Raw genomic sequence first — 27,516 nt, 5'->3', positions numbered from 1 at the left:
ACCCCCGTTCCTCTTACTCCTCTCCAAATCCCTCTTTCTCAGCAATGCTCCTCTTACATCCTTTTTTGTGTGACTCACTGAGATACTAAACCTTCCTGAACAACCTTTTAGTCTGATTTTAAAATGACAAAAAAAATAATGTTGAAAAAACAAGTATGTGAGTCAAGCCTGTACCCAAACAGAGCTGACATACTTTTTTCTTTAATAAGGATTTAAACTGGGCACATATTCAGGGATGAACTCTTTAGGCATCCTAAGAAATCTGCCTGCCTCTGGCGCTGTCTTCTGTAAACATGTCTAGGTTCCATAATAAAGTCCCCAGGCTCCTTGGTTCAAAATGGCGCTGTTTCAAAGGGAGTCCTGAACTCTCTTCATTGGTTCAGGTAATAAATCATTCTCTATCGTGAAAAAACACTTCTGAAGTTTGGAAATAAATGGAAGCAAATTTTATGTGATCCTATTCTGGAGAAATCTGGCAATGGATTCTAATCATCTAATTCAACTTTGGGTTCCTCTGTGGAGATTCATTTCAGGAACAAGAGCACTGAAAAACAGTATCAACTTGTTTTGGATAACTCTAATAGGAATGCAGGCTTTATTATTCTGAGTCCTTTGCATTCATATTTCAAGCAAAAGAATGACTAATTATGATCTTGTCACTGATTATAAAAAAGTGTCAGCATCAAAGGGGGAGAAAAACAAATGCAGAGACAATGACACCAAGTAAAAAATCACTAAAATTGGAAACATCTGGGAACTCATGAAATTTTGATTATTTTTCTAGTTTTCTCCTAATTTTTTCCTGTTGATAAAAGCAAAATTTAAGTCAATCCACTAACAAGAATTCCCAGTACTAGATTGCAATCTCAAAATAGCATTTCTAACAAAAGAAAGAAAAGGAGAAACCGAAGTGTTTTTTTTTTTTCTCCAAGCAATTGATAATGCAAGAATAGAAAAAGTTCAAAACAATCCTAAAAGCATATTACCAGTCATGATTATCAGAAAGTAAGGATGCCGGGAATGTAGTTCAGTGCCAATGTGCTTACCTAAGAGAGTAAGGCAGAGTAAAACCCTAGGTTCTGGTCCTAAGGCATCAAACCAATCAGTCAACCAATTGGTTAAAGAGGAGAGAGAGGAAGTGAGAAAAGATGAAAGGGGGTAAAACTAATAACAGCAAAACTATGTCAAAGAAAACCCTCAAGCTCCAACCTAAAGACAATAGTACTGGCCAAAGAAAGACTTTGCACTGCAGTAAGCACGAGTATTGCAGTGGATAGAAAAGCCAAATGATCAAACTTGCTAGAGCACCGAAGGGTGAATGTCTTATTCTCATTGTGCTAGAAACGCTACCAGTATCCTTGTGCTCAGGCCAATGTAATACTTGGCCGTAAATGACACCTATATCACCCCTCCCCTGGCTGATGCTCAACAAACAAAAGTGATGCTGAACAGTGGGAGGAGCCAGGGGTTGGAGAGGACAAGAGCCGACCAGTGTCTTCTGGACATAATAAGACTGAAACACCTAAGAACTCAGAGTGGCTGTTGTTGCCCTGCACAAGATCTGCACAAGATCAAGCCAAGTTCACATCCCAGCATAGAAAAGAGAGTCATAAGATCTCACCTCGGCTGGTGTTCTGTAAGGTGGGGGGAGGCAGTTTATTTAAGGTAAGGATGTGGCTACTAGTAACTAACCCTGCTTCAATGCACCTCTAAGTATATGAAACACAAATCGAAGACGCTGAGTGGGGGTTGTTTTGTTTTTCTTTTGTTTTGTTTTGTTTATACTTAAAAAGAGATTTATTTATTTATTTATTTATTTATTTATTTATGTATATGAGTACTCTAACTGCATGTACACCTGCGTGTCAGAACAGGACATCAGATCACATTACAGATGTTATAAGCCATCATGTGGTTTCTGGAAAATGAACTCAGGACCTCTGGAAGAGCATCAAGTACTCTTAACCTCTGAGCCTATCTCCAGCTACACTCAGTGCTTTTTAAGAGGACTAGGGACCACAAAGCTCAGAAGAAAGAATGTAGGAAGTATATTTGAGAGGTCTCAGGAGAAGGATTGGGGAACCAATAAATATCAAAATTCAACAAATAAAATTCTCGAAGAGTTAATAAAAGATTATATTTTTTTAAAAAGAGAAAGTAAGTTGGTTAGTTTTATGTCAACTTTCCAAAAGCCAGAGTCATTTAGGAAGAGGGACTCACACTCAAGAGAATGCTTCCATAACATTGACCTATAAGCACATCTATTACGCTTTTCCTTGATTAATTATTAAGTGCAAGGGCCCAACCAACCCACTGTGAGTGGTGATGCTCTAGGACCGATGGTCCTGAGTTGTGTAGAAAAGCAGGTTGGTTAAGAGTCCCTTGCTGCTGCTTCAGTTTCTACCTCCAAGTTCTTGCCTTGAGTTCCTCCCCTGACTTCCTTTGATGGTAGACTGATATGAAAATATAAGATGAGTTGTTTAGGTCATGATCTTTATCCCAGCATATCCCATAGAAACATTAATTAACAAAAAAACACAGACCAAAACTTGATAGAGCATAATTACACTTAAAAATATTCATCATTGCTCACTCTCAGCGGAGCTAAAGAAGTATCAACTTATTTTGAAATAAGGGAAAGAGTTAGTAACTTCCCTGGCTTTCCTCTGCATGGTATTCAAATAGCAACCAAAGGCCTGATAAGTTTTTTTTTTATTTTTTTTATGGAGCTTTACCAGCTAACAAGCGATGAGGTGCCCTAGAATTGGTACATTAAACATTTTAGGTTTTCCCACTGATTAGTCTTTAATGATTACCAATGACTGCTAGCATCATAGTATAAGAGAGCAAAGCAGAAAAATCCATCTTCAGAAGTGCATGGTGTCAGTCTAGAAGGATGTTTGTAAAAATAAATGAAATTGAATGGGAACTTGAACCTGAAGCACATCATGCCTCCAAGACCACACTAGCAGTGTGTAACAAAGATGAGGACTGAGCGTGTAGAGAAAAGCGACGGGGATGCTACAAGCAAAATTCAGACTAGGAATTACACAGAAAAATCTCAGTCTCGTCTATGCAATAAACAGCGTGGGGAAGAAAAAAATCATGAGGATTTACAAAAAGATAGAGGGGAGTCCATAAAATAAATCATGAAGGGACGTGTTAAATGCAATGCCTTTTGTACTACAAATAAAATAAGTTTGTATGTGCATACATGCCGTGTATTTAATGGTGGAGAAATATTAGCACAGAGTACACATTTTCCATTAAGGAACAGCTATTTTTTGCTTTTGAAGTAGGAACAGTTATACTATTGTATTCGTACATGTGTTTGTATTTTCTCTAAGAGCCTCTACCCCGTAGAAATGCATACTGACATAATGTGGTAACTTTGACTCGCTTCAAAACAATCTGGGGTGGCAGGTGGGGATGAGGAACACAGATGAAACCAGATTTGCCATGAACTGATCACTGTCAAAGCTGAGAGTGATCTCTTTCTCTACTTTGTATTAATTGCCTGCGTCATTGTTGTAAAATAAATACCTGGCAAGACAACTCCTTCAAGGTTGACGTTTGCCTTATAACTCAGTAGGATACACATTGATGGGCAGACAAGGCTGCAGGACAGGGAGGGGCTGGCAATCTTGATTCCTCCTTTTATCCTTTTTACTCAATGTGGTACCCCAGCCCATGGCATGGTGCCTCTAAAATTCAAAGTAGGCCTTCCATCATCAGATAAAACTCTCTAGAAACATCCTCAAAACCATATCTAGAAGTTCGTCTCCTGGGAGATTTCAGTTTCTGTCACGTTGACAAAGAAGTCCAATCCCTGCACTGTTGCCATGTTTACCGATGATAAGAAAGAACACACAGTTAGGACTTTAGGCAATAGAAGCCTCCAAATGAAGGTCACCTTGTAATCATGCACATTGTGCCCTAGATAAGTCTGTAGAATTACCATCTCTCATGGCTAGCTCAGCTGTTCAATTATTAATGAGATTATAGATCTGACCATAATTGATGTTGCTGCTAATGTGAACCGATGGTTTGCTGTCAACCATTTACTGGCAGAATGTTTTTATAAGAGAGCTTCCTCTATGCTGAAATTGCTGCTAGAACCTAGGATTCAAGTATACAAAGAGAGAGAGAATAAAACGGTGACCTCGTTCATTAACAATGGATGGGTTGATGTTCCTTATCACTCTCGTCTTCTCTTAACTACAGGTATTTATCAAAGTACTGGATAATAATGATAATGGCCCAGAATTCTCCCAGCCACATTATGATGTGACAATTTCTGAGGACGTGCTTCCTGATACAGAGATACTGCAGATTGAGGCCACAGACAGAGATGAGAAGCACAAACTGAGCTACACCATCCACAGTAGCATTGATGCCATCAGCATGAGGAAGTTCCGGATGGACCCCAGTACAGGCGTGCTCTACACTGCTGAAAGGCTTGACCATGAGGCCCAGGACAAGCACATCCTCAACATAATGGTAGGACCAGACTCATAATTTTGCTCTCCCGACAGAACTGTCAATCAGCCTCAGGAGGCCAGGGCCATTAAATTCTATAAACCTAGCATTTGCAGCCTGGTTTCATTTAGTTTTGCCTTTGTATTTCAACAAAGAAGTTACTGTTCTAAGATAGTAACTCTGTACTTCTTGTCAACCTGAAACATTAGATGTATTCTGCAGGTGCTGGCTGTTCAGGAAATGCTGCTGACAGATGCGGTAAAGAAGAAAGCAGCAGACATTCCCAGCTCTAGGGTTTGTTTGAACCCATAAGATTGTGTCAAATTTTAGAAGAAAGTTATTCACAGAGTAATAATATGTTCAACCCCTATGAAGATCTGTCCTTGGAAGTATTCAGAGACTCAGTCTATCATATATTGCACTAACATTGAACCTACTGGTAGTACAGGTGACCCAAAAAGAACTGAACATGCATTAAATCTTCAAAGACTTGTGGTTCTAAATTAAATTACCTTCCTTCAAATTATGTAGAAGGATCTTTGCATTTGAAGTGAGGTTTTTGGTTAATCCATACATTGAATAGTAAAGAGGAGTAAAATATACCGTTGATTCACTTATCACTTATAATTTGTCCCTGTAATGAGCCTCAGAGCAACATTGGCATGTATAGTTTTTGCCTATCAGGGCCCCCATCATACACCTGAGGAACAGGAGGGGTGACAGTGACTTATTCCTGTGCACTGATTGAGTTTGGGATGCCTAAACCTATGGATACCCAAGTCATCAACAACACACACAACACTTTCCTTCACAGGGAAACTTCTTGGCCACATGGTAATTTGAGTGCCCTGCCCCCAGCTATAGTTTCCACTTAGGACCCCAGGAAAGAGAGGGTTTAGTTCCCAGAGGCCACCTGGTACAACACTGTAGCCACTCACATATTCATTCATTCACAGACGCTCTTGAGTACATATTATGCACCAAACACTGAGACAGACAGTCCTCACACTCTCTGGGCTAATGTTCAACTCTTTAAAAAAAATTCACAAATACAGTTTGGTTGTATCCTGGGGCATGGATAACCAAGCTATAGAAATCCAGCATGGAACACTGGCCATCATGATGCTTACATGATGTTTTAGGAACAGAAGCCTGGCAGTGGTGACTAACCCCATTCTCACTGTTTTTCAACTTTGGTTGCCCACTGTCATTCATTGTTTATGTAGTTAGATGTTTAGAACAAATGGCTGCTGCTCTAGGTCACCTTTTTCTAAGCCTTACCTGCTCATTCCTTCTGAGTACTAATCATGAAAATATTTTCCTCCTTGATAACTCCTCTTGCACATGTTCAGTGTCTTCACATCTCTGTGTGCCCAACAACATCACTTGTCACTATTACCAGCATGTTATTCATTCCACTTTGTCCTTGGTATTTCATCTAGGAAGTTGAGTGTTACTAGGTTCCTCTTCCTCCTCACAATAAGGGCCTTGTAAATGGGTTCCACTCTGGCATTTCACCGTTTTGCATTATACCTTTCTCATGGCTTGCTTGTCTCACCCATTGAGAAGGCTGTAGTCTTTTTGAAGGTAGATATGATCTAATTCATTATTGAACTGCTTTGCTTATGCCATGAACCTGACATCATAAATAGCAATGTGTTAGCTAAATAAATAAATGAATAAATGGCATGATCAATATTGTACTCATTAATTCCAACCCTTAGACAAGGCTCTATCTACAATTCCCTGACTGGATATAAACATAAAGCAAGGAAAAAGTGGCTGTGGATGAGAGGACTGGACTTATGGTACCCAAGAATTAAATCACAGGCCAGGCATCCAGTGAAACAATACAGATGATGTTGCCCTGCTCTCAAATGGCTCACAATCTCTGTGTCTCTGTGTCTGTCTGCGTCTGTGTCTCCTTCCCCCACTCCCTTCCTTCTTCTCTCCCTCCCTTCCTGTCCCTCTCTCTCTCCCCCTCCCTCTCCCTCTCCCTCACTCCCTCCCTCCCCCTCTCTGTTTCTCTCTGTCTCTCTGTCTCTGTCCCTCTCCCCTCTCCCCCCTGTTTGTTTAGTGCTTTGTAGTTGCACAAGCCTGGATCAAGCACTTTGCATGAAACATCTCATTTAACAAACAGCCCTTGAGTTCTTTACAATTCTCGTTTTCAGTCCTACTGCTTCTTATATTTTGCCTAAAGGTCAGAGACCAGGAATTTCCTTACCGGAGAAACCTGGCTCGAGTCATTGTGAACGTGGAGGATGCTAACGATCACAGCCCTTACTTTACCAATCCACTGTATGAAGCGTCGGTGTTCGAATCAGCAGCTCTGGGATCAGTTGTTCTGCAAGTGACAGCTCTGGACAAAGACAAGGGGGAAAATGCAGAGCTCATCTATTCCATTGAAGCAGGTGAGCATAAAGCGTGGCACCCCACCCTCAGCAGCACACCCCATTCATAAACTCACCAACCTACTTGTGCAGTGATGTTTATACATCATTAAATTTCTTAGCGTTTCAATACTGGCAGCAAGGGAAGAGAGCCCTTCCTCAAATTCAATCTGAGAGTTTTCTGAAATGTATAAAAAAAAATGTATAATAAATGCAATGGCCGGAACCCAGAAACCAACAAACTATGGACTGAAACTAAAATAACCAAAGTTGGTTTCACTTACTGGGCTGCAGACTTCAGGAGTCCCATTGTGCCCCCCATGATCACAAACTCCTCTCTCTGTGGAGGCAGGCAGACCCACAGTCGTCAGTAACCACGGGGACTAAACTGCTCGCTTAACCAGACTGGTAAATAAATCAGAGCAGTGGAGGCAAGTATTAGTACTCTTCAAAGGATGTTAATATCTGAAATGGAATTCATAGATGATTGGAAGATAGATGGCTAAAAAGCATTTATGACAGAGATGAATGTCCAAACGAGAAAAAAAAAAACACCATGAACCTAAAAAAGACAAGTCTCCTTATTTATTCTGTCTTCCTTCCGCCGTTCTGTCATTTTTGAATATTCATACCGCTCATTCCCAAAGTGTTCTGTTGCACGTCTGGACTGTGTGATGCCAAATGCAGACTCTCCATGTAAGCAATAGGAGAGCTTCCTGCCTGACTCTCAGACGGAGAGCACTGAGTAAGCAGCTGAATGAAAATAGAAATGGTAGGAAACTAGTTTAGGAATAGAAGCTTGAGAAAACGCAATGCCAATCATACATATGGACACACACACACACACACACACACACACATCTTCTCTCAAATGTACAAAAAAACAACACAACTCTCTAGATTAAGTGCCCATATTTTAAATGGGTCAGTGTTAACATTTACATAGAAGAAAATTAAAAAGGAAAGATGTTGATCACTAATGGCCATAAGCCTAGAGAGTTTTCCCCTCTATTACTGTTATGTTTGCAAAGATCTAAACCTATCTAGAGACTGTGTTTTATACCGTTTGGTTAGCCCATATTATTTTTATCAGTGCATTAAGTAATACTTGCTTCTCTAGTTTACAAACAATGAATCTTAGAAGTGAATATTAACTGTCACAGGAGATGTTACCCGATCGGTTCATCCCCCGCTGCTCTTCCCAAAGTCTTATCTCTCTCTACCTTTCCCAGCATCCACCCATATATAGCATTCACAACATGTAAATATGTAAGAATCATTTCCATCATTCTTACCATTTTATGGACATTTATCTAAATGTCAAGCAGTTTATTATACATTTTTTAAAATTACTGCTTTTATCTCTTTTAGGCTTCAGATAACTTTTAAACCAATATTTAGGTTCTCAAAATCAAACTAGTTGTATCCCCCCCCCAAATACTGAATTGCTCACATTTTTACCTCCATGACTAGAGCATGGAGCACAGTAATTTTTTTGGCAACTGATTAAAGTACAAGATAAAAGCTATTTCTCAAAACACTTTTTTAACATAGAAAATCTGAATTCCCAGAAAATAATCCAGGAATGATAGATATATGAAAAACTAGCATCTGGTTATAAATAGAGTGCATGAGTCATCTGCCACAATCAAGTTAACCCCTTCTAAACACATAACCTGGGACCTGCCTGTCTCTCACACGTACTTAATGGATCCTAGGGCTGCAGAGCCCTCACAGAGCAGCTCAGCAAGACCCTTTCCAGATGTTAGAAACAAAAGCAAGAGATGGGTGGTTGTATAAAATGCTACGGTTTATTGAACTTGTCTCACAAGCCTCAGATAAGCAAGATTTTATCTTGTTTAGTGGTGGACTGTAAACTTCCTTTTACTTGGCCTCTAAAGTTACTACTAAAGCTTTTACTTTGGACTGAAGCAAAGCAGGAGGGCAGAGCTTTGAATCTTGGAGAATTCAAGTTTGGTGTTTGCTGTTCGCATTGCGTCTAAAGCAACAAAATAAAAGACAGCGGGGGTTGGGAATACACTGGAACTTATGATCCAGTAACATCATTTTCAAGCCTCTCTCTCTCCTTCTGGCCATTCCACAGTAACTATTGAGCCTCATCATGTGGCAGGGCTGTGCTGCATACCAGATAAGCAGTGGGCACACAGCTTCAGCCATATTGCCAAAAGTCTACAGTAGCCACTTATTCTAGGAAAACAACCAGACTTTAAGTTTAAAAGATTGGTGAGCTGAGGGATAAGCAGGTGGCCAATTTCAAGGAAAGGAGCCATATGTTGAAGAGAAAAAGAATAGGAAGGCCCAGCCTGGACCAGACATATAGCACAGTACTCTGGAAGGGGATGGCAGGTGAGTCCAACAGTAATGGGACAGCAGGGCTACAAGGGACAGCTGGAGCAAAGTATGCCTTAGCTTCATTCCTTCTGTAAGACTGTTGACAGAGTGTGAGGCAGGACTGGCCTAGAGACTGTGAAGTAGAACATCAGCATCGATGAATGAAGACAAGACCTGTTAACATCCTTTGGTCAAAACCATGTCCACTGCATCACTTGGAGAGGACGATTTGTTGCTCAGGAGATACGGAGGCTGGGCCCACATTTGCTTAGCCAAAAGTGTTTTCCTCTAATCCTTCTTATTTCCCATGCCAGACCTGTCACAGCCACACTCATGCCTCTATTTCATAGGAGCTGTGCCTTGTGTTTCTAGTTTCAAGGACAGCTGGGATGATCATTCACCCAAAACCAAGGGACTGTGAGGAAGTTCTGAAACTATTCCTACCATGCTCTCTTTAAAGATTAATACTGAGAAGCCAGCACTGTGATAGGTGTGTGTGTGTGTGTGTGTGTGTGTGTATGTGTGTGTGTGTGTGTGTCTGTGTGTCTGTGTGTGTGTCTGTGTGTGTGTGTGTCTGTGTGTGTGTTGGTTTTATATTTACAGTTATGACATATATACATTCACATAGGCAAATGTATTAGTAATGGTATATGCCAATCCCAGCTATCCCTCTTCTCATGGGTCCAGGAATGAGGAAACCCCAAAGTCACAGCAGAGAGACACTCCTGTGTGTGCTTTTATTTCTTGGTTCAAATGTATACACAGTTTTATATTGTGTTGCTGATGATTTTATTCTGGATTGAGAAGCTACTGATTTAATATAATTTTTACCACAGAAAGAAAGTTCTGTTTTTTTTAAAATATCAGAATACTTAAGATGGCGTATCAACTATTTCTCAGTGCTGGCCACAGTACAGACAAGCACCTTGAGAAGATTTTCTCTCCATGAGAATGTTTTAATGACGCACTTGTAACTCATTTCCCCTTTAATCTCGGTCCTTTAGGGAACACTGGGAACACATTTAAGATTGAACCAGTCCTGGGCATCATCACCATTTGCAAAGAGCCAGACATGACAGCCATGGGTCAATTTGTCCTGTCAGTTAAAGTCACAGATCAAGGCTCACCACCAATGTCTGCCACTGCTATTGTACGCATTTCCATCAGCATGTCTGATAACTCCCACCCCAAGTTCACCCACAAAGACTACCAAGCTGAAGTAAATGAGAATGTGGATATTGGAACGTCTGTCATCCTGATCTCAGCGGTCAGCCAGTCAACCCTAATCTACGAAGTCAAGGATGGAAACATCGATGGGGTCTTCACCATAAATCCATATTCTGGAGTCATCACCACGAGGAGAGCTCTGGATTATGAACATACCTCTTCCTATCAACTCACCATCCAAGCCACTAATATGGCAGGCATGGCTTCCAATGCCACGGTCAGTGTGCAGATTGTGGATGAAAATGATAACCCCCCAGTGTTTCTCTTTTCTCAATACTCAGGCAGTCTGAGTGAGGCTGCGCCCATCAATAGCATTGTCAGGAGTCTAGACAACAGCCCACTGGTGATCCGAGCCACCGATGCTGACAGCAACCAAAATGCACTTCTAGTGTATCAGATTGTGGAGTCCACAGCCAAGAAGTTCTTCACAGTGGACTCCAGTACAGGAGCCATCAGAACAATTGCCAACCTGGACCATGAAGTCATTGCGCATTTCCACTTCCATGTCCACGTGAGAGACAGTGGGAACCCACAGCTAACTGCAGAGAGTCCTGTTGAAGTCAACATTGAGGTGACAGATGTGAATGACAATCCACCCGTGTTCACTCAGGCTGTGTTTGAAACTGTCTTACTTCTCCCCACCTACGTTGGTGTGGAGGTTCTGAAGGTGAGCGCCACAGACCCTGACTCTGAGGTTCCCCCTGAACTGACATATAGTCTTATGGAAGGCAGTGTGGATCATTTTCTAATGGACCCAAATACGGGAGTGCTCACCATAAGAAATAATAATCTCTCCAAAGATCACTACATGCTGATAGTCAGAGTATCTGACGGGAAGTTCTACAGTACTGCCATGGTCACTGTCATGGTTAAAGAAGCCATGGACAGTGGCCTCCACTTCACACAAAGCTTTTATTCCACCTCCATCTCAGAGAACAGCACAAACATAACCAAAGTTGCTATAGTCAATGCAGTTGGAAACCGCCTTAACGAGCCCTTAAAATACAGCATCTTAAACCCAGGAAATAAGTTCAAGATAAAATCTACCTCAGGAGTCATTCAGACCACGGGAGTACCTTTTGACCGTGAAGAACAGGAGTTATATGAGTTGGTGGTGGAAGCCAGTCGTGAGCTAGACCATCTGCGTGTGGCGAGGGTGGTAGTCAGGGTTAACGTTGAAGATGTGAATGACAACTCCCCTGTCTTTGTGGGCCTCCCTTACTATGCTGCTGTGCAAGTTGATGCTGAGCCAGGGACTCTGATTTACCGGGTGACAGCCATCGACAAAGATAAAGGTGCCAATGGAGAAGTGACCTATGTCTTACAGGATGACTATGGTCACTTTGAAATTAACCCTAATTCAGGGAATGTGATTTTAAAAGAAGCATTCAACTCAGATCTCTCCAACATTGACTATGGAGTCACCATTGTTGCCAAGGATGGTGGCAATCCATCTCTGTCCACATCTGTGGAACTTCCCATCACCATTGTTAACAAAGCAATGCCTGTGTTTGATAAACCCTTTTATACAGCATCAATCAATGAAGATATCTCAATGAACACTCCCATTCTCAGCATCAATGCCACCAGCCCAGAAGGCCAGGGCATCATATACCTCATCATCGATGGAGATCCCTTCCAACAGTTTAACATTGACTTTGACACTGGGGTCCTAAAAGTCATTAGTCCTTTGGATTATGAAGTCACATCAGTTTACAAGTTGACAGTGAGAGCTAGTGATGCTCTTACAGGTGCCAGGGCTGAAGTCACTGTGGACCTGCTAGTGGATGACGTCAATGATAACCCTCCTGTTTTTGATCAGCCCACTTACAACACAACACTATCTGAATCATCTCTTATTGGAACGCCTGTTCTCCAACTTGTCTCAACTGATGCAGACTCAGGAAACAACAAGCTGGTGCATTATCAGATTGTCCAGGACACTTACAATAGCACAGATTACTTTCACATCGATAGCTCAAGTGGCTTAATCCTGACAGCAAGGATGCTTGACCATGAGCTGGTGCAACACTGTACCTTGAAAGTCACAGCAACTGACAATGGTTTTCCATCGCTGAGCAGTGAAGTCCTCGTTCAGATCTACATTTCTGATGTCAATGACAACCCCCCAGTTTTTAATCAGCTCATTTATGAATCTTATGTGAGTGAATTAGCCCCCCGGGGTCATTTTGTAACCTGTGTGCAAGCCTCAGATGCAGACAGCTCTGACTTCGACCGGTTGGAATACAGCATTTTATCTGGGAATGATCGTACCAGCTTTCTGATGGACAGCAAGAGTGGAGTTCTCACACTGTCTAGCCACCGGAAGCAGCGTATGGAGCCTCTGTACAGTCTCAATGTGTCTGTGTCTGATGGACTGTTTACCAGCACTGCCCAAGTTCACATCAGGGTCCTTGGGGCTAATTTGTATAGCCCTGCCTTTGCACAAAGCACATACGTAGCTGAGGTAAGAGAGAATGCAGCCTCTGGGACAAAGGTCATTCACATCCGAGCCACAGATGGGGATCCAGGAATATATGGACAGGTCAGCTATTCCATCATCAATGACTTTGCCAAGGATCGGTTCCTCATAGACAGCAATGGACAGATCATCACAACAGAAAGACTAGACCGTGAAAACCCTCTGGAAGGAGATATTAGTATTTATCTGAGGGCCGTGGATGGTGGTGGGAGAACTACATTCTGCACTGTGAGGGTGATTGTGGTGGATGAGAATGACAATGCCCCTCAGTTCATGACAGTGGAATATAGGGCCAGTGTCAGGGCTGACGTAGGACGGGGCCACCTGGTCACTCAAGTTCAAGCTTTGGATCCAGATGATGGAGCGAATTCTAGGATTACATATTCCCTCTACAGCGAGGCCTCAGTGTCAGTGGCTGACCTCTTAGAAATTGATCCTGACAATGGCTGGATGGTGACCAAAGGCAATTTTAACCAACTAAGAAACACAGTGCTGTCCTTCTTTGTGAAGGCAGTAGATGGTGGCATCCCAGTGAGACACTCTCTCATTCCTGTCTACATCCATGTCCTGCCCCCAGAAACATTTCTGCCTTCATTCACCCAGTCACAGTACGCCTTTACCATTGCAGAAGATACATCCATTGGAAGCACAGTAGACACCTTGAGGATTCTGCCCAATCAAAGTGTCCGGTTCAGCACAGTTAATGGAGAACGGCCAGAGAATAACAAAGAGGGTGTCTTCATCATAGAACAAGAGACAGGTGCTATCAAGCTCGACAAGCGCCTTGACCATGAAGTCAGCCCAGCTTTCCACTTTAAAGTAGCGGCTACTATACCCTTGGACAAGGTGGACATTGTATTCACTGTGGATGTGGATGTCAAGGTGTTGGATCTGAACGACAACAAGCCAGTCTTTGAAACATCGAGCTATGAGACAATCATAATGGAGGGGATGCCTGTCGGCACCAAGCTGGCCCAGGTGAGAGCCACTGACATGGACTGGGGAGCCAATGGGCAGGTCACTTACTCCCTACACTCAGATTCCCACCTTGAAAGGGTAATGGAAGCATTCAATATTGACAGCAACACAGGCTGGATCAGTACACTGAAGGACCTGGACCACGAGACAGACCCTGCCTTCTCCTTCTTTGTGGTGGCTTCGGACCTCGGAGAGGCTTTCTCTCTTTCTTCCATGGCTCTGGTCTCTGTCAAAGTGACAGATATAAATGACAATGCCCCAGTCTTTGCTCATGAGGTGTACCGAGGAAACGTGAAGGAGAGCGACCCACCAGGGGAGGTGGTAGCTGTTCTCAGCACCCTGGACAAAGACACCTCCAACATAAATCGCCAAGTGAGCTACCACATCACAGGTAAGCCCCAGGTTTTCTATCTGCTCTACTTTCTGAGGATGGGTGGTGATTGCAATGGCAGGAGGCTGAGATGAGGACCAAAGTGGTGGGGCTCTGGTTCCGGGTAAGAAGTCTGATTGCATGGGGGGTTAAGCTGTTGGCTCTCCACTTGGCTGTAGTCTACACCACTTTTACACCAGCTGGTGCCTTCCTTAATATCACCCCCTCCCATTTTGAAAACCAAACACTGAGAAAACTACATTAATTGAAGAAATTAATATAACAGCTCTCTTAGTGGAAAGAGATGTTTTCCAACTATAATCCCTTCTGAGCTTTAGATAATGCTGAAGAAGAATAGAATGTCCCTCATTAAACCCTATGTATGGCTTTCTTCTGGTTATAAGAATGTGTTGTCACACACATGCAAATTAGGAATCTCAGTTTGACCTTTTGCAGAGAATTCTAAATTTATAACTGAGGATCGGAGGATACGTCTTCTGACAGCCCTGTTTCCTTGGAACCTCTGTCTGTCTTGCCCAATAGTAAGCAGCTGTTCACCAGAAAAAAAAAACTGAGATGAACAAATAAGGTCACTAAGCGTGCACAAAAATGTCACCATGGCTCTGTGAGACGTGAGATTCACATCAGAGTGAAAAGTCTTCTCCTGCTCAGGAACAGCTTTCTGGGATGACCCACTTTCAGCAATGAAGAAGGAATGATTGGCAGTCTAAAAACGTTTCTCCTGAAAACCCATTTGGGTCCTAGAAGATAATTCCTTGATTTTGAGACTTTCAGAGCCAGATCATAAGCCACGTGCCAAAAGATTTTAAATAATCTATCAGTAGTTGTAGTCAGGTGGCTTTCCCCTTAGAAAAACCACATTATTCAGAGTGAAAAATGAATTAATTAAGATGCCCTTAGGACACAGATTCTGCTTAAGTATGTTGGTGGGAAGTTAATTAATCACTGCAGAATAAGACCTGTATTGGAGCAAACACCAAAAGCTTGAGATTGGCTCACTTTCCCAAGATTCTTCTTTGTGTCTTTCAAGGTGCTACCCCCTTGATGACACTTCTCACTTTATATATCTTGTGATTTCTCTGACCTGTCATCTCATTCCATAAAAATATAAATTTCTGCAGTTAAAACATAGAGCATCTAGGTAATGAGAGACCAAAAAAAAAAAAAAAAAAAAAAAAGAATAAAGAAATGATCTGACTTCTTTGCATTTAGTTTTGGGAGGAAGACATTCTGGGGGACCCTTTTGTACTTGGAAGAATTGTTAAGCACTCAGCCTTAATTATTTTATATAGTCTCTGAAGTATCAGTAGATGATCTAAAGGACCATCCCATCAGCTTCACTAACGTAATGAGTGCAGCACAACTTAAACTCCTCTTACTATTAGCAGAGTCAACCACCAACTGATTTTAATTAGATTTAAGCTTTGCTCTTGATGTAGCACAAGTTGGCTGTGCTGCCTCAGACTAACAAAGGAACATTAATCATTTTATGTAACAAAGGAATGGTGTGGTCTTGCCTGCACTGAAAGCATTTAATAGAGAGGTTAAATTTGTGTGTGCTGAAATAATGCTCAACTAAAGCACAATTGAATTCTAGCCAGAGGTGGCAGAAAGTGATGTGGCAGGGAGGAACCTGAGCCTCCCAGGGCAAGGTTTCTCTGTCACTACCACCTGGGGATGGGTATCTTCCTTATGGTAGGTAGGCTGCCTTTATAGACCATATTTATATATCATATATATATATATATATATATATATATATATATATATTTCACAGCCATGCTTGAACCCTCAACCACTTCATTCTAGTAGCATATAGAGCTACACAACCAAAAATGTCTACATACACTAGCAAAACCCTCTGAAAGGGGGAGCATCATTATCCTGAAGAAACAACGTGCCATTTTTATATGACTTGGGTCCATCTGTCCTGTGGTCTCTCCACAGTGAGAAGTTATAAAGGGGAACCAGGGCTCCCTGAAACCAAGGTAATACTCAGAGTTCCAGGTCCCTATGCTGGCTTTATTTTTAAAGATTGGTTGCCAAATGAGCCGGCTCCATTCTTACAGTGAAATAAGACTTTGCAACATATATTTTCCTTGTTTTTGTTTATTATGTTCAAAGATAATTTGGGGTACATTCATTTGTTTTGTTCTTCACTCACTACGTGGCCCAGACTGGCTCTGAACTCATGACCTCCTGTCCGGTTCTCAAAGTATTGCCATTATAGGAGTACACCTCCACATGAAACATCACATTAACTTGATAAACAGCTTATTTGAAAAAAAGGGAAATCCATGAATTGTGCAGCTTCAGACTGTTCAGCAAGAACTGAGTCAGCAAGAAGGTTCGAAGCTTCCAGGATGCTCACCAAAGTGGACTTCATTGGTGCCATAGTTAGGGTTTTATTGCTGTGAACAGACACCATGACCAGTGCAAGTTTTATAAAAGACAACACTTAATTGGGACAGGGTTACAGGTCATAGGTTCAGTCCAGTCAGTATCAATGTAAGGAACATGACACCATCCAGGCAGGCATGGTGCAGGAAGAGCTGAGTTCTACATCTTCATCCAAAGGAAGCCAGGAACAGACTGAGCATCCTCAGGCAGCCAAGAGAAGTGTCTCCAAGCCCACCTCCAGAGTGACACACTTCCTTCAACAAGGCCACACCTTCCAATAGTGCCACTCTCTAGGCCAAGCCTATGACAACCATTACAATTGGCTGATGTGGAGTAATAAGTTTCAGTTCCCTCCAGAAGAGGTTAGTTGTTGGATTTTTTTTTTTTTTTTGTTTTGTTTTTGGTAGTGTGTCTTTTAGCATTTACATAAAGTTGGAGTTTGGACACTGCCTAGAGGAACCCAAGGCATTTGGCTCTCTCAGCGACATAGCCTCTTACACAGCTGTGTCACCTACTGTCAATCTTCCCCTTTATAACTTGAGCTGCAGTGATTAAGCAGGGAGATTTTTTTCATGGTCCTGGCTGCGTCTGAGGCCCTGCTGTCTAGACAAATGACCTAGAGCAGAGGATAAGTAGTCCCAAATGCCAGATAAAGGACCACCTCCCTCTTGTGTCTGACAACTGCCTACTGTCTTTGGCCAACCCTTTCTGGGTGTCAGAACTGACACGGTTTCCCTCTTAGGAATGAAACATCAAGTTTTTTTCCATCTTCCTACCTTGTGTCAAGCTGCTTTAGTGTCCAAAATTAGTGGAGTGAAAAAGTAATCAGTTTGGACCATTCTGGTCCATCTTGCCGTCTTTCCATCCATTTCCTCGGGCCACTCTATTCAGTTTGACTTAATTATGTCAACTGCACATCTTTGTGCTGTTTCTTAAATGACCTCTTGTTAGGACCATTTAATACCATTGGTTTATCCTCTGTGGTGCAAGCTTTTCTCCCCAAAACTCCAGTCCTCACAAGAAAGTCCCCAACAGTATGATAGAGTGTTCATTAAAAGATTCCTTAACAGAACTAGCTGCCTTGTCTTGATTGTATAATCAGCTCAGCAGCTAATGAAATTGTCTTGGTGACAAGGACTACAGTGTATTACAGCCTCTCTTGAGGCTGAGTGGAAAGACAATTGCATCATCCCAGGAACCAATTGATGGTTCACAGTTTGAATCTGATTATCTTTAAGGGAAACTAAACAAAGGATCCCCCTCAGCTTCTCTCTGTGGATTTTATTCTCTTGGAAAGTTATTCTTTTACTTTCCATACAAGATGAGCATCAGTAGCACGCATTAAGAAGGCTCTGCCCCTTTCCACATCATAAGGATGCGGTGTGAGGGTCAGCTGAATGTCTCTATATGGACTCATGTGTGTTCCCCTGGGAGTCCTCAGAAGCTCTGTTTCCACCACAGGAGGGAACCCCCGAGGACGGTTTGCCCTGGGCATGGTGCAGAGTGAGTGGAAGGTCTATGTGAAGCGGCCTCTGGATCGAGAGGAACAAGACATTTACTTCCTCAATATCACTGCCTCTGATGGACTCTTTGTCACACAGGCCATGGTAGAAGTGACTGTCAGTGATGTCAATGACAACAGCCCAGTGTGTGATCAGGTGAGCTTTGGGGATAAAACTGCTTTTTAGAAACTTGACTCTAAAATTAATTTCAAACCCATTGCATATGTTTTTTTTTTAATCCAGGCTAATATCTGCTTTTGTTTTCAACTAAACACAGAAGAGAAAGAAGTAGAGTCTGGGTTAAAATGTCCCAAACATAAAAGGAATCTAGAAACCAGGCAAGAACATGGGCCTAGTTCCTATGCCTCTCTTCCAGTTAAACAGACTCAGTGAGCCTTAAAGTTTCAAGTAGTTGATAAAGGGTCTCACAGCATCCTTGTGAATCACCGGCTAGCAGAGCTGAGCCCTACACTGTGAGGTGCCTGTTTGTAAACTGCACAGCTGTCAGCAGCAGCGCTAAGGCTGAGTGGAGTCTCCAGATCCCCATCAAAATGGCCTCCCATTACTGTAGAAACACACAGTGCTGACACAGAACTAGATAGTAATTTTTCTTGCCGAAATTAAATAACTGTTAATCTCTATTTACTAACGTGTGGACCAAGGGATAGTATTTGTGTTCAGTAGCTTAGAAAAGTGATGTATGTAGATTTGTAGATTTAATCTCTTATGCTAGATTTTACCCATGATCCCTTAAAGAAATGAAAACAATCCCAGGAGCTCATTTGGTCTCAGCACAGAAAGGGACACAGTCAGTGTAGGATGAGCACTGAGTCTCAGAATGCAACAATGCTATTGGCTTTCTACACCACTGTCTTCTTACCAGTCATATCAACTATGCACATTACGTATAGTATGTGTTCAAAAATTAGCTGAATGTGCACAGAAAAGGTAAGACAGTGAATATGCTAAGTTTTATTACACACAGCAATATGATCTGAGGCAAGGGGAAAAATCTGCAAAAGCAAAACCACACGAATGAAGCTTAAAGAAATCTGCTTTGATGGCATCTGTAAAACTTGTACCACAGACTGTGATGATTTACCCTGGCATAAGGCTATCCATGGGGCATATTGTACCGCAGACAGTAATGACTGACTTACTATTGCTGACCTCTGCCCAGGTTGCATATTCAGCCTCACTTCCCGAAGACATTCCATCAAATACAATCATCCTGAAGGTCAGTGCCAAGGATGCAGATATTGGATCCAACGGAGATATACGATACTCACTCTATGGATCTGGAAACAATGAATTTTTTCTAGATCCAGAAAGCGGTAAGGTGAAATTTATTCTTTGTGGAAATGCCATTATTTATCCATGTAAGAGTTTATTTTCTCATGTGGTCTCATCGTGAATAGATAGTTACTTAGCTGGAGCCTTGACATGAGGCTCTGACGTGCTAGATGTTAAGAAATAAGCACTTCAACCAGCTTCCGGTTCCGGTGAGCTCAAGTCTCTCCTAAGCTAAGTATCTCTATCCTCTCAAAACTCCATCCCACAAACATGAGTCAGGTAATGCAGTTTGTGGCCACAGCGGTAGGACTTGCTATCATGAGATTCACTGGCTTCTTTGTGAAACCGATCCACATCCCTATTAATAACTGTTGTGGGAGGCTGAGTCCTTTCTCACCCTGGGACTAGTGAACCAGTGAGGGGTGACAAGCTCAGGAAGTAAAATGTTGCCTGGATGCTTGTGGTTTTTGTCTCTTTCCACCTTCCTATGTGTTTTTCTACTTCTAAACTAAAATAATTTCAAAATTAAAAAAAAAGAAATAAGGACTTCACAATATGCAGACGTGAGCACTCTGGGCCACAGGAACTTGATTTGGGTTAGGGTTAGGACTTTCTTTTCCTCCTCCTCCCTCTTTTTCTTCTTTCCTTCCACTGTTTTCCATTTTTACTGGCATTAAATGACCACACATGCCGGGCTCACAGAGAGGGAAAGAGGAGGTGAAGTGTTGATTGCCATGCGGACTGAAATGGTGCTTAGCAAGAAGACTTTCTTTGTGGTGAAATACCTTGAGTTCCCTTCTGATTGTTACAGCAGTGTTGTCTGGATTTTATTAAACATTTCTTCCCTAGTTAAGGGGCTATGAGTCCCCAAATTTCCTTGCATAATCAGACAAAAATTAGCTAGGGCTGATTTTTTTTAAAGTCATTTTCTATGGCAGCAAATTATTTCCGTGTTGTGGATTAGGTGGTTCATCTAGTGGCAATTTTTAAGTGAGGTGTAAAGAATGAATAGTTTGCATAGTTCACATTCTGTGTTCATCCCAGTGAACCAAGTCTTCAAAAGTCAGTGGCTTTCTCATGGATCCTAGCAGGAGGCATAGATATAGTTACATAATAGCATGTTCCTTAGCTCTCTGGACCCAAATGGAAGATAGACAATCTGTAATCATAATTTAAAAAAAGGGACAGAGAAAGAACTGCCAGGAAGTACAAAGGAAGCCATATTGGAATGTCATAGTTGTAGCTGATACTGTGAGGAGAGATCCTAAGAGTTGAGGCAGAACACTGGAGGTTACAGGGAGGAGAACATTATGCTGAGTATAAAAGAAGGATGCAGCATCTCTAAAAAGACAATGGAGGGTCTTGAATGTCCTCCTGAAAAGCCAATGGGAATTTTTTAAATAACAGGGTCAAATGACTAAGTGTGGCCTGTGTTGGAGAACAGGTTATATTCAGCAAGCCATGACATGTGGCTAGTTCCAAATGTCACCAGTGTTATATAAGAGGAGAAACGATCCACAAGTTATACCTTGCACCACATAGCAGTTACTCAGTATTTTCACTATGCTTGTCCTCTCTGTTGACTTAGGCAACAGCAAAAAAGTCTCCACATACCATGAATATGCATATATATACATATATAATGTGACATAAAAGTCAAGGGAGACCATTAAAAGGTTGGAGTTTGAAAAAGACAAGGATGCAGGGAGGTATTCAAGACAAAGACAATGTTGCTTTTTCTCTCAAATGCAAATTCAGATCCAACTCTCTCTCTCTCTCCATCCATCTATGTGACATGGCACTGAAAGCAGAGACTGAGAAGAGAGAGAACAAGGGAGAGAAGGAAAGAGGGTGATGTGGCTCAGTAAATAAGACGAGATGGTACCAACATTGTTTTGTATGCTAAGGTTGATCGTTGCGGTGCTAAATCCTGCATTAGTTACATTTCTAGGTTCTGTGGGAAAAAAAAATATCCTAGCAAAAGCAAAGCAAGGAAGGGCGGCTTTATCCCAGCTCACAGTTCTAGGGTACAGTTCATCACGATGAGACAGTCCCCGTAGCAGGAGCCTGACATAGCTGATTGGTCACATTGCTTTCAGAGTAAGGTGACAGAGAAATGAACGCCAGCACCCAGCCTACTCTCTCCACTTAAACAGTCCAAAGACCCCAGCATGGGAAATGAAGCCTCCCATATTTAAGACAGGTTTTTATTCCTCAGCCAGACTATTCAAGACAGTCTCTCACAGAAATCTTTCATTTAGACAATCCCTCTTAAATGTTCCAGGAACCTTGACTCCTATGCGATTCTAGGTAGGACCCGTCAAATTGATAACCAATGTGAATCATCATAGGGCTCTTCAAGAATTTTCTCTTAAAGCCAGCCAGTTTTGTTGGTTTTATTTCCCTCTAAAACTTGGGGTTAAAAAATTGCATATTTAAAAGCAGAATATTGTGTTCCTGGGCCTATGGACCATGAATACCAGGGACAACTATGTGCCTGGAGCTGTCCATTCATAAGAACATTCTCCATTTGCCAAAGGAAAGAACCTTGGGAAATTTTGCAAAGGAGTTAATTAATTTGAAGGTCAAGCAGTTGTTTTGCAGTTGCATCTAAAATTCTGTGATATTTTCTATGATGAATTGAATTTGAATTTGCTGTATTTCTTCAATTTATAGAGCACTTAGGCCATACATCCTTAGTATTTCTTGTATTTAGAATTTTTCACACAATTGATTTTCTGCTTTTCCATGAAAAGATCATTTTTTTAAAAGGCAGACCAACTATGCTGCTATCTTGTTTCACAGGTGAGTTAAAAACCTTGGCCTTGTTGGACCGGGAGAGGGTCCCGGTGTACAACCTGATTGCCAGGGCCACCGATGGAGGTGGCCGCTTCTGCAGCTCCAGTGTCCTCTTGCTCCTGGAAGATGTGAATGATAACCCCCCTGTGTTTTCTTCCAACCACTACACTGCATGTGTCTATGAGAACACGGCCACGAAGGCTCTGCTGACCAGAGTGCAGGCCATGGACCCTGATGTTGGTAAGTCAAATCCCCTCGCTAGGCTTTTCCCACATTGCCATGATGCATCTAGCAGAAGATTCTAGAGACTTCTCCAGCTAGAACATGTACAGTAAGCCAGGTTTTAACCTTGAGCCGGTGTGCCTCTTGTGTTGATTGAACTCTACATCCTCTTCCTCCTCCTCTCCCTTCTCCTCCTCCTCCTTCTTCTCTTCTTCCTTCTTCTCCCTTCCTCCTCCTCTTTCTTCTCCTCCTCCTCCTCCTCTTCCTTTTTCTCCTCCTCTTTCTTCTACTCTTCCTCCTCTTTCTCCTTCTCTCCTTCTTCTCCTCTTTCTTCTGCTCCTTTACCTCCTTGTCCTCTATAGTCTTAGAAAGAGACTAGACATCCCTCTACTTGGTAACTAGGGTTGTGGTAATAATTTACAGGCTTAAACATTTGCTTGTGTGATTTTCTTTTTTCTTTCTTTTTAAAAATAAAAACAGTAGCATTCCTACTTGCTTGTTCCTCCTAAACAAAGGTAAAACACTGTGCTGTACAGCAGGGAGAGTTCATTTCCATTTCCGTGAAGACTCATAGACCCAACTAAAATATGACAATCTTTACTTACTATTGTACCACCCCATAGTGAAAAGACCAATCACTAAATGTGCTACCAGCCCAATGTGGATTTTTTTAAACTGGAATTTTTCAAAAGTCCCTTGCCCCCACCCCTGCCACTCACAAACAGACATCACTAAGCAGAGTGAGGCTGGAAAGATAAGAAAAAATTAGAACTGAAGTTGCTAATAAAGCTTATGTTCAAACCCCTTTTACACGATAAGATGAAGAGTTAGAAGAAACGGGAGTTAATTGCAAGGTAGACCTCCTTCAGAGTGCATAAGTTGTGGGGTGACTATATGATGGATATAAATGGGAAAGGGCACACAGAGCCTTTGGTTGTTCATCTTAAAAGCTGTACATCAGAGGACTAGACATGATGGGATGTGTCTGTTATGCTAAGCATGCCTTTATTATAATTCAGCACCTCATTGCTTAATTCTGAATTGACAGAAAGATTATTGGACTAATGGGAAAGCAAATACATAATAATTAACTGAAAACAAGTGTAGCACCCAGGGTCTCTTAATATTTTCCCCTTTCAGGAATAAAAGGCTACAGCTGAATCATTGCCCTTGTCACATTAACATAATTTTAAGGTCAAGGACCAATCCTTTAAAAACATGTATATTATTGTGGAAAAATGGCAAACAAGAAAAGACCGTTTATTAGCATATAATTATGTAGTAACTACAAATAATCTTTTAAAACAAAGATTATAAAACATTCTCGGGACTCTTTTTGGGAAAAGAGGACAGAATTCATGCTAATAAGTATTTTAATAATTTAAAGTTTGACTTTAGGACACATAATTAGCCCATGGATAACATTTTAAAAGCTTAAAGCCTTGAAATCTGTCACTTGTTCCCTTCAGGAGGTGACCAGATGTGTTCATGCTGCTAGACATGGAGTAGACTCACAAGTCTGGTTGCTGCACGGGTCTTGGGCAGTACAAGGATGGGGCTGGATAGGATTGAGAGGTATGACCCCAGTGCTGATCATGCTGTGATGAGCCGCACATTTAGCTGTTTTCTCATTTCCCTCATGTCTGAAGAGATATGACATTGGCAGATGGAGTAGAAAGAATGTATAAATTCTGCTCATTAGTCAGGATGGAGATGCAAAGACTTGGGAGAAGAAAAATTCATGGAGATCTTATTATACCTGGACCTTCTCATTCCAGGATAAGTAAAGGGCTTCTGTGCAAAGCCTCACATTGAAACCGAGGACCTGAGTGCCATTGACACCAGTGGCCTTAGATGGGCTTTTATTGCTATGAAGCAACACCATGACCAAATTAAATAAAGAAAAATATTTAATTGAGGATGGCTTATAGATTCAGAGGTTTAGTCCATTATCATCATGGTGGGAACATTCATGAAGACATGGTGCTGGAGAAGGAGCTGAGAGTTCTACATCTTAATCTATAGGCAGCCAAAAACCACCGTGTTCCACGCTGGGTGGAGCTTGAGCATAGGAGACCTAAAAGTCCACCTGCACAGTGACAGTCTTCCTCCAAGAAGGCCACACCTACACTTACAAGGCCACACCTTCTAATATTGCCACTCCCGTGGGGCCAAACAGTCAAATACATGAGTTTACCTGGTGCTGACTAGCAGCTGCTGCTTGGCAGGTTCCTTCTACAGTCCGGTCCTACACCCAGTCACAATTGCGAACCCACCTTTAGAATAATGAAGAAATTTCTATCTTTACAAGAAAAATCCTTATAAAAATTTCACCCTATATAAAAATTACTTCATTTTGAAATAATTATAGATTCATAGAAATTTTTAACTTTCACCAAGCCTAATCCCAAGTGGAGATATCCTGCCTCGCCTCAGAATTGTTATAAAAAATCCCAAAGCTGATATAGGTGCAAGTCACCTGGCATATTCACCTTTGCTAAAGAAGAACATGGCTTCACATGTAACAGTGTCACTGTGTAACTTCACACAGCCATCTGTAGCCAGCACAAGGCTCTCTCACACCATAACTACACCTTCCTGCCTGCCAGTTTCTACACCCTGTCAAATTTTTAACTTCAACCTCAACCGATTATTTTTTTAATATTATTTAATCAATTCATATTGTTTACACCCTTTTGAAGTTGGCATGTTTTCTTTTAACATAAGTTGCTTCGGGCTCACCCAAGTTATTGAACAGACTTCAAGTGACAAATTATTAATCCTTTTGGCTTATGAGATGTCTGTTAAGTATATTTCTTCACATGGCGTGGTAACCAGATTTTTATTGGTGTTAGCTCACAAATTTTCAGTTCCTTCCAAAGTGCTTTTGTTGACATCTCACCCTTAGTGTGTTTGTACTGAGATGTAGCCTTTGGAAGGAAGGGGGCATCTGTAACAAAGGTATGGACCTATAAAGATTGTCTAATGCTTTTATCAAGGAATCCTGGCATCTCGTTACTCATCTGACTGTGAGAACACACAGAGGGGCACCTGTAGGGACTCAGCTTCTGTAGACACCATAACTGCTGGTGCCAGATTTTGGACTTTCCAGCCCCCAGAACTGTAACAAAAAATTGGTACTTCAAAATTACTCGTGTGAAATATTTTATCATAGCAGAAAAAATACTCTGACAACAATAATTTGACTACATTATATACTTGGTCACTTATCTTTGTAGGGATATGACAAGATACTAATCAAAAATCTAATTCCATGAATTTCTGAGTCCAAAGACCATGCCATGAATCCCTAAGCCCACTCTATAGGTTGTAAACACATTACTTCTTTTAGTCAAACAGCTTCTTCCTATGTATCATTCATAATAAACCAAAAATAGTATTATAAGAGTTTCTTACATTAGGAATGAAATAAAACAAGAAAGACAGGATAATGTGACACCCATTTTATGATTTCTAAGAAAGAGCCTGGTGACTATCAACATTTTCGCATAAAGTTCTTAATTTTCCTGTAGACGGAAAATATCCTCAACCCCATAAATTGGTGACATGACTTCATGACCCCAAACTTATGAAAGGTTAATGATCGTTTCAGTAGAGACAGGAAGTCTTGCTCTTAGGAGCTAGTATGTTAGATTTAGTATACCTTTGAACACTAAGAGTTCTTGGGTTCTCAAGATTTTGTTTTGTTGTGATTTGTTGATTTTCCAAAAGTCAGGCAAAGCCAAAGATCATTCGAAGGGGACAAGTTTATTAGGGTTTAAACAAAAACAAGCAAACATGCAAACACCAACAAAAACACTTGGGCAGGCAAGTTATAAAGTTCAGTCGTTTCCTTGAGGGAAGTGAAAGGAGAAAGGGGGAACTACACTGGTTAAGTTAGGCTATGTTGGAGATCAGCTGGTACTGGTTGGTGGTCTGCCACTGGGTAAGGAAACATTGGAGGTTCCCTGATCTCGATAAGATATTTTAGATAAACCTGTCAAGTGTTTCTCTGGACTTTTACAACCTACCCTAACCTTTCTAGTTAGCTACTTCTTTAGAACCATAAAGAGTATAGTGGAGTATGTGAGTGAGATGCTTGAACCTACAGAAATGTCCATCAGGGGCTCTGGTCTTTTCCTGGGATGGAGTGTGAGGAACTGCTTCTACCATTCTGAGGGGATCAGAGATGCCCTCTGTGTTTTTACCTGGGCTTCTCAAAGCTGCTGACTAAAGTGCAGAGCCACCTTCCATGACCACCCTTGTGATGTCAGGAAGAAAAGTAAATATAGTCAACATTTACTTTGTGAGACTAATCTTGCTAGAACTTGGATAACTGTGCCCCCTTTGCACCGTTCCTCAAAGGCAAATAGAAAAAGCCCATGGACAGAAGAGAGAAATCAGACATCTGAACTACCCAACACCTTCAGTGTCAGGGTGGGGAACAACCTGTGGGTTCTGGAGGAAATATGTGTCTGTGGTTTTCAAGGAATATATGTACTGTCCTGATATTTCTCCTACTCAGTTTTCCTTGATAATGACTTTAGCTATTAGCTTTAAAAGGCCTTGATATTATATACTTTCTGTTAGCCTCATGGGGTCCAATCAGTTCGGCCACCTAGGGACCATAACTACTTTGATATGTTTGGGGGATGGGTGGATATGAGAGCTATTGGCCCTGCTCTCAGCAGGTCCCAGGCTTGTTTCAGATGAAAACTGTGTTCCTAGTTGATGTTTACAATGCCACTATTGAAATCAAGTCCCAACTACATTTTCAAGAGGTTCGAGGACAAAGGGTTTGAAGATAGATGACTTTAAAGAAGGAACCTCAACACCCCCAGCCAGTATTTTATGTCACAGTGATTTCTCCTGGAAATATTCCAAGAGGGATTCTATGCCAACTCCCACTTCGCTTCTTTAAGCATTATACAATCAACGTTTATCCTCGTGTCTTAAAAGTCATTACCAATGAGCCGCCAGGTTAGGACTTAATGTAGGGTT

The 27,516-nt window shown here is 41.6% G+C and overlaps 1 protein-coding gene across 3 annotated transcripts in view; it reads left to right on the top strand.

The window, feature by feature from the left end:
* Positions 1–27,516, top strand: part of FAT3 (FAT atypical cadherin 3) — a gene marked incomplete at both ends in the record, with an annotated part of 431,212 nt that overhangs the window by 339,424 nt on the left and 64,272 nt on the right. For all 3 annotated transcript variants that reach the window (XM_080930379.1, XM_080930378.1, XM_080930377.1), the window contains 6 exons: positions 4,225–4,500; positions 6,680–6,890; positions 10,226–14,299; positions 18,161–18,357; positions 19,382–19,535; positions 22,300–22,533. In XM_080930379.1, coding sequence (XP_080786505.1) covers positions 4,225–4,500; positions 6,680–6,890; positions 10,226–14,299; positions 18,161–18,357; positions 19,382–19,535; positions 22,300–22,533 — 5,146 coding nt within the window. The remainder of the gene's footprint in view (positions 1–4,224; positions 4,501–6,679; positions 6,891–10,225; positions 14,300–18,160; positions 18,358–19,381; positions 19,536–22,299; positions 22,534–27,516) is intronic.

The sequence above is a fragment of the Micromys minutus genome, assembly GCF_963924665.1.
Source record: "Micromys minutus genome assembly, chromosome: 16".
Taxonomy (NCBI): Eukaryota; Metazoa; Chordata; class Mammalia; order Rodentia; family Muridae; genus Micromys; species Micromys minutus.
The sequence above is the reverse complement of the archived record's forward strand: the minus strand, read 5'-3'. Positions and strand labels throughout refer to the sequence as shown.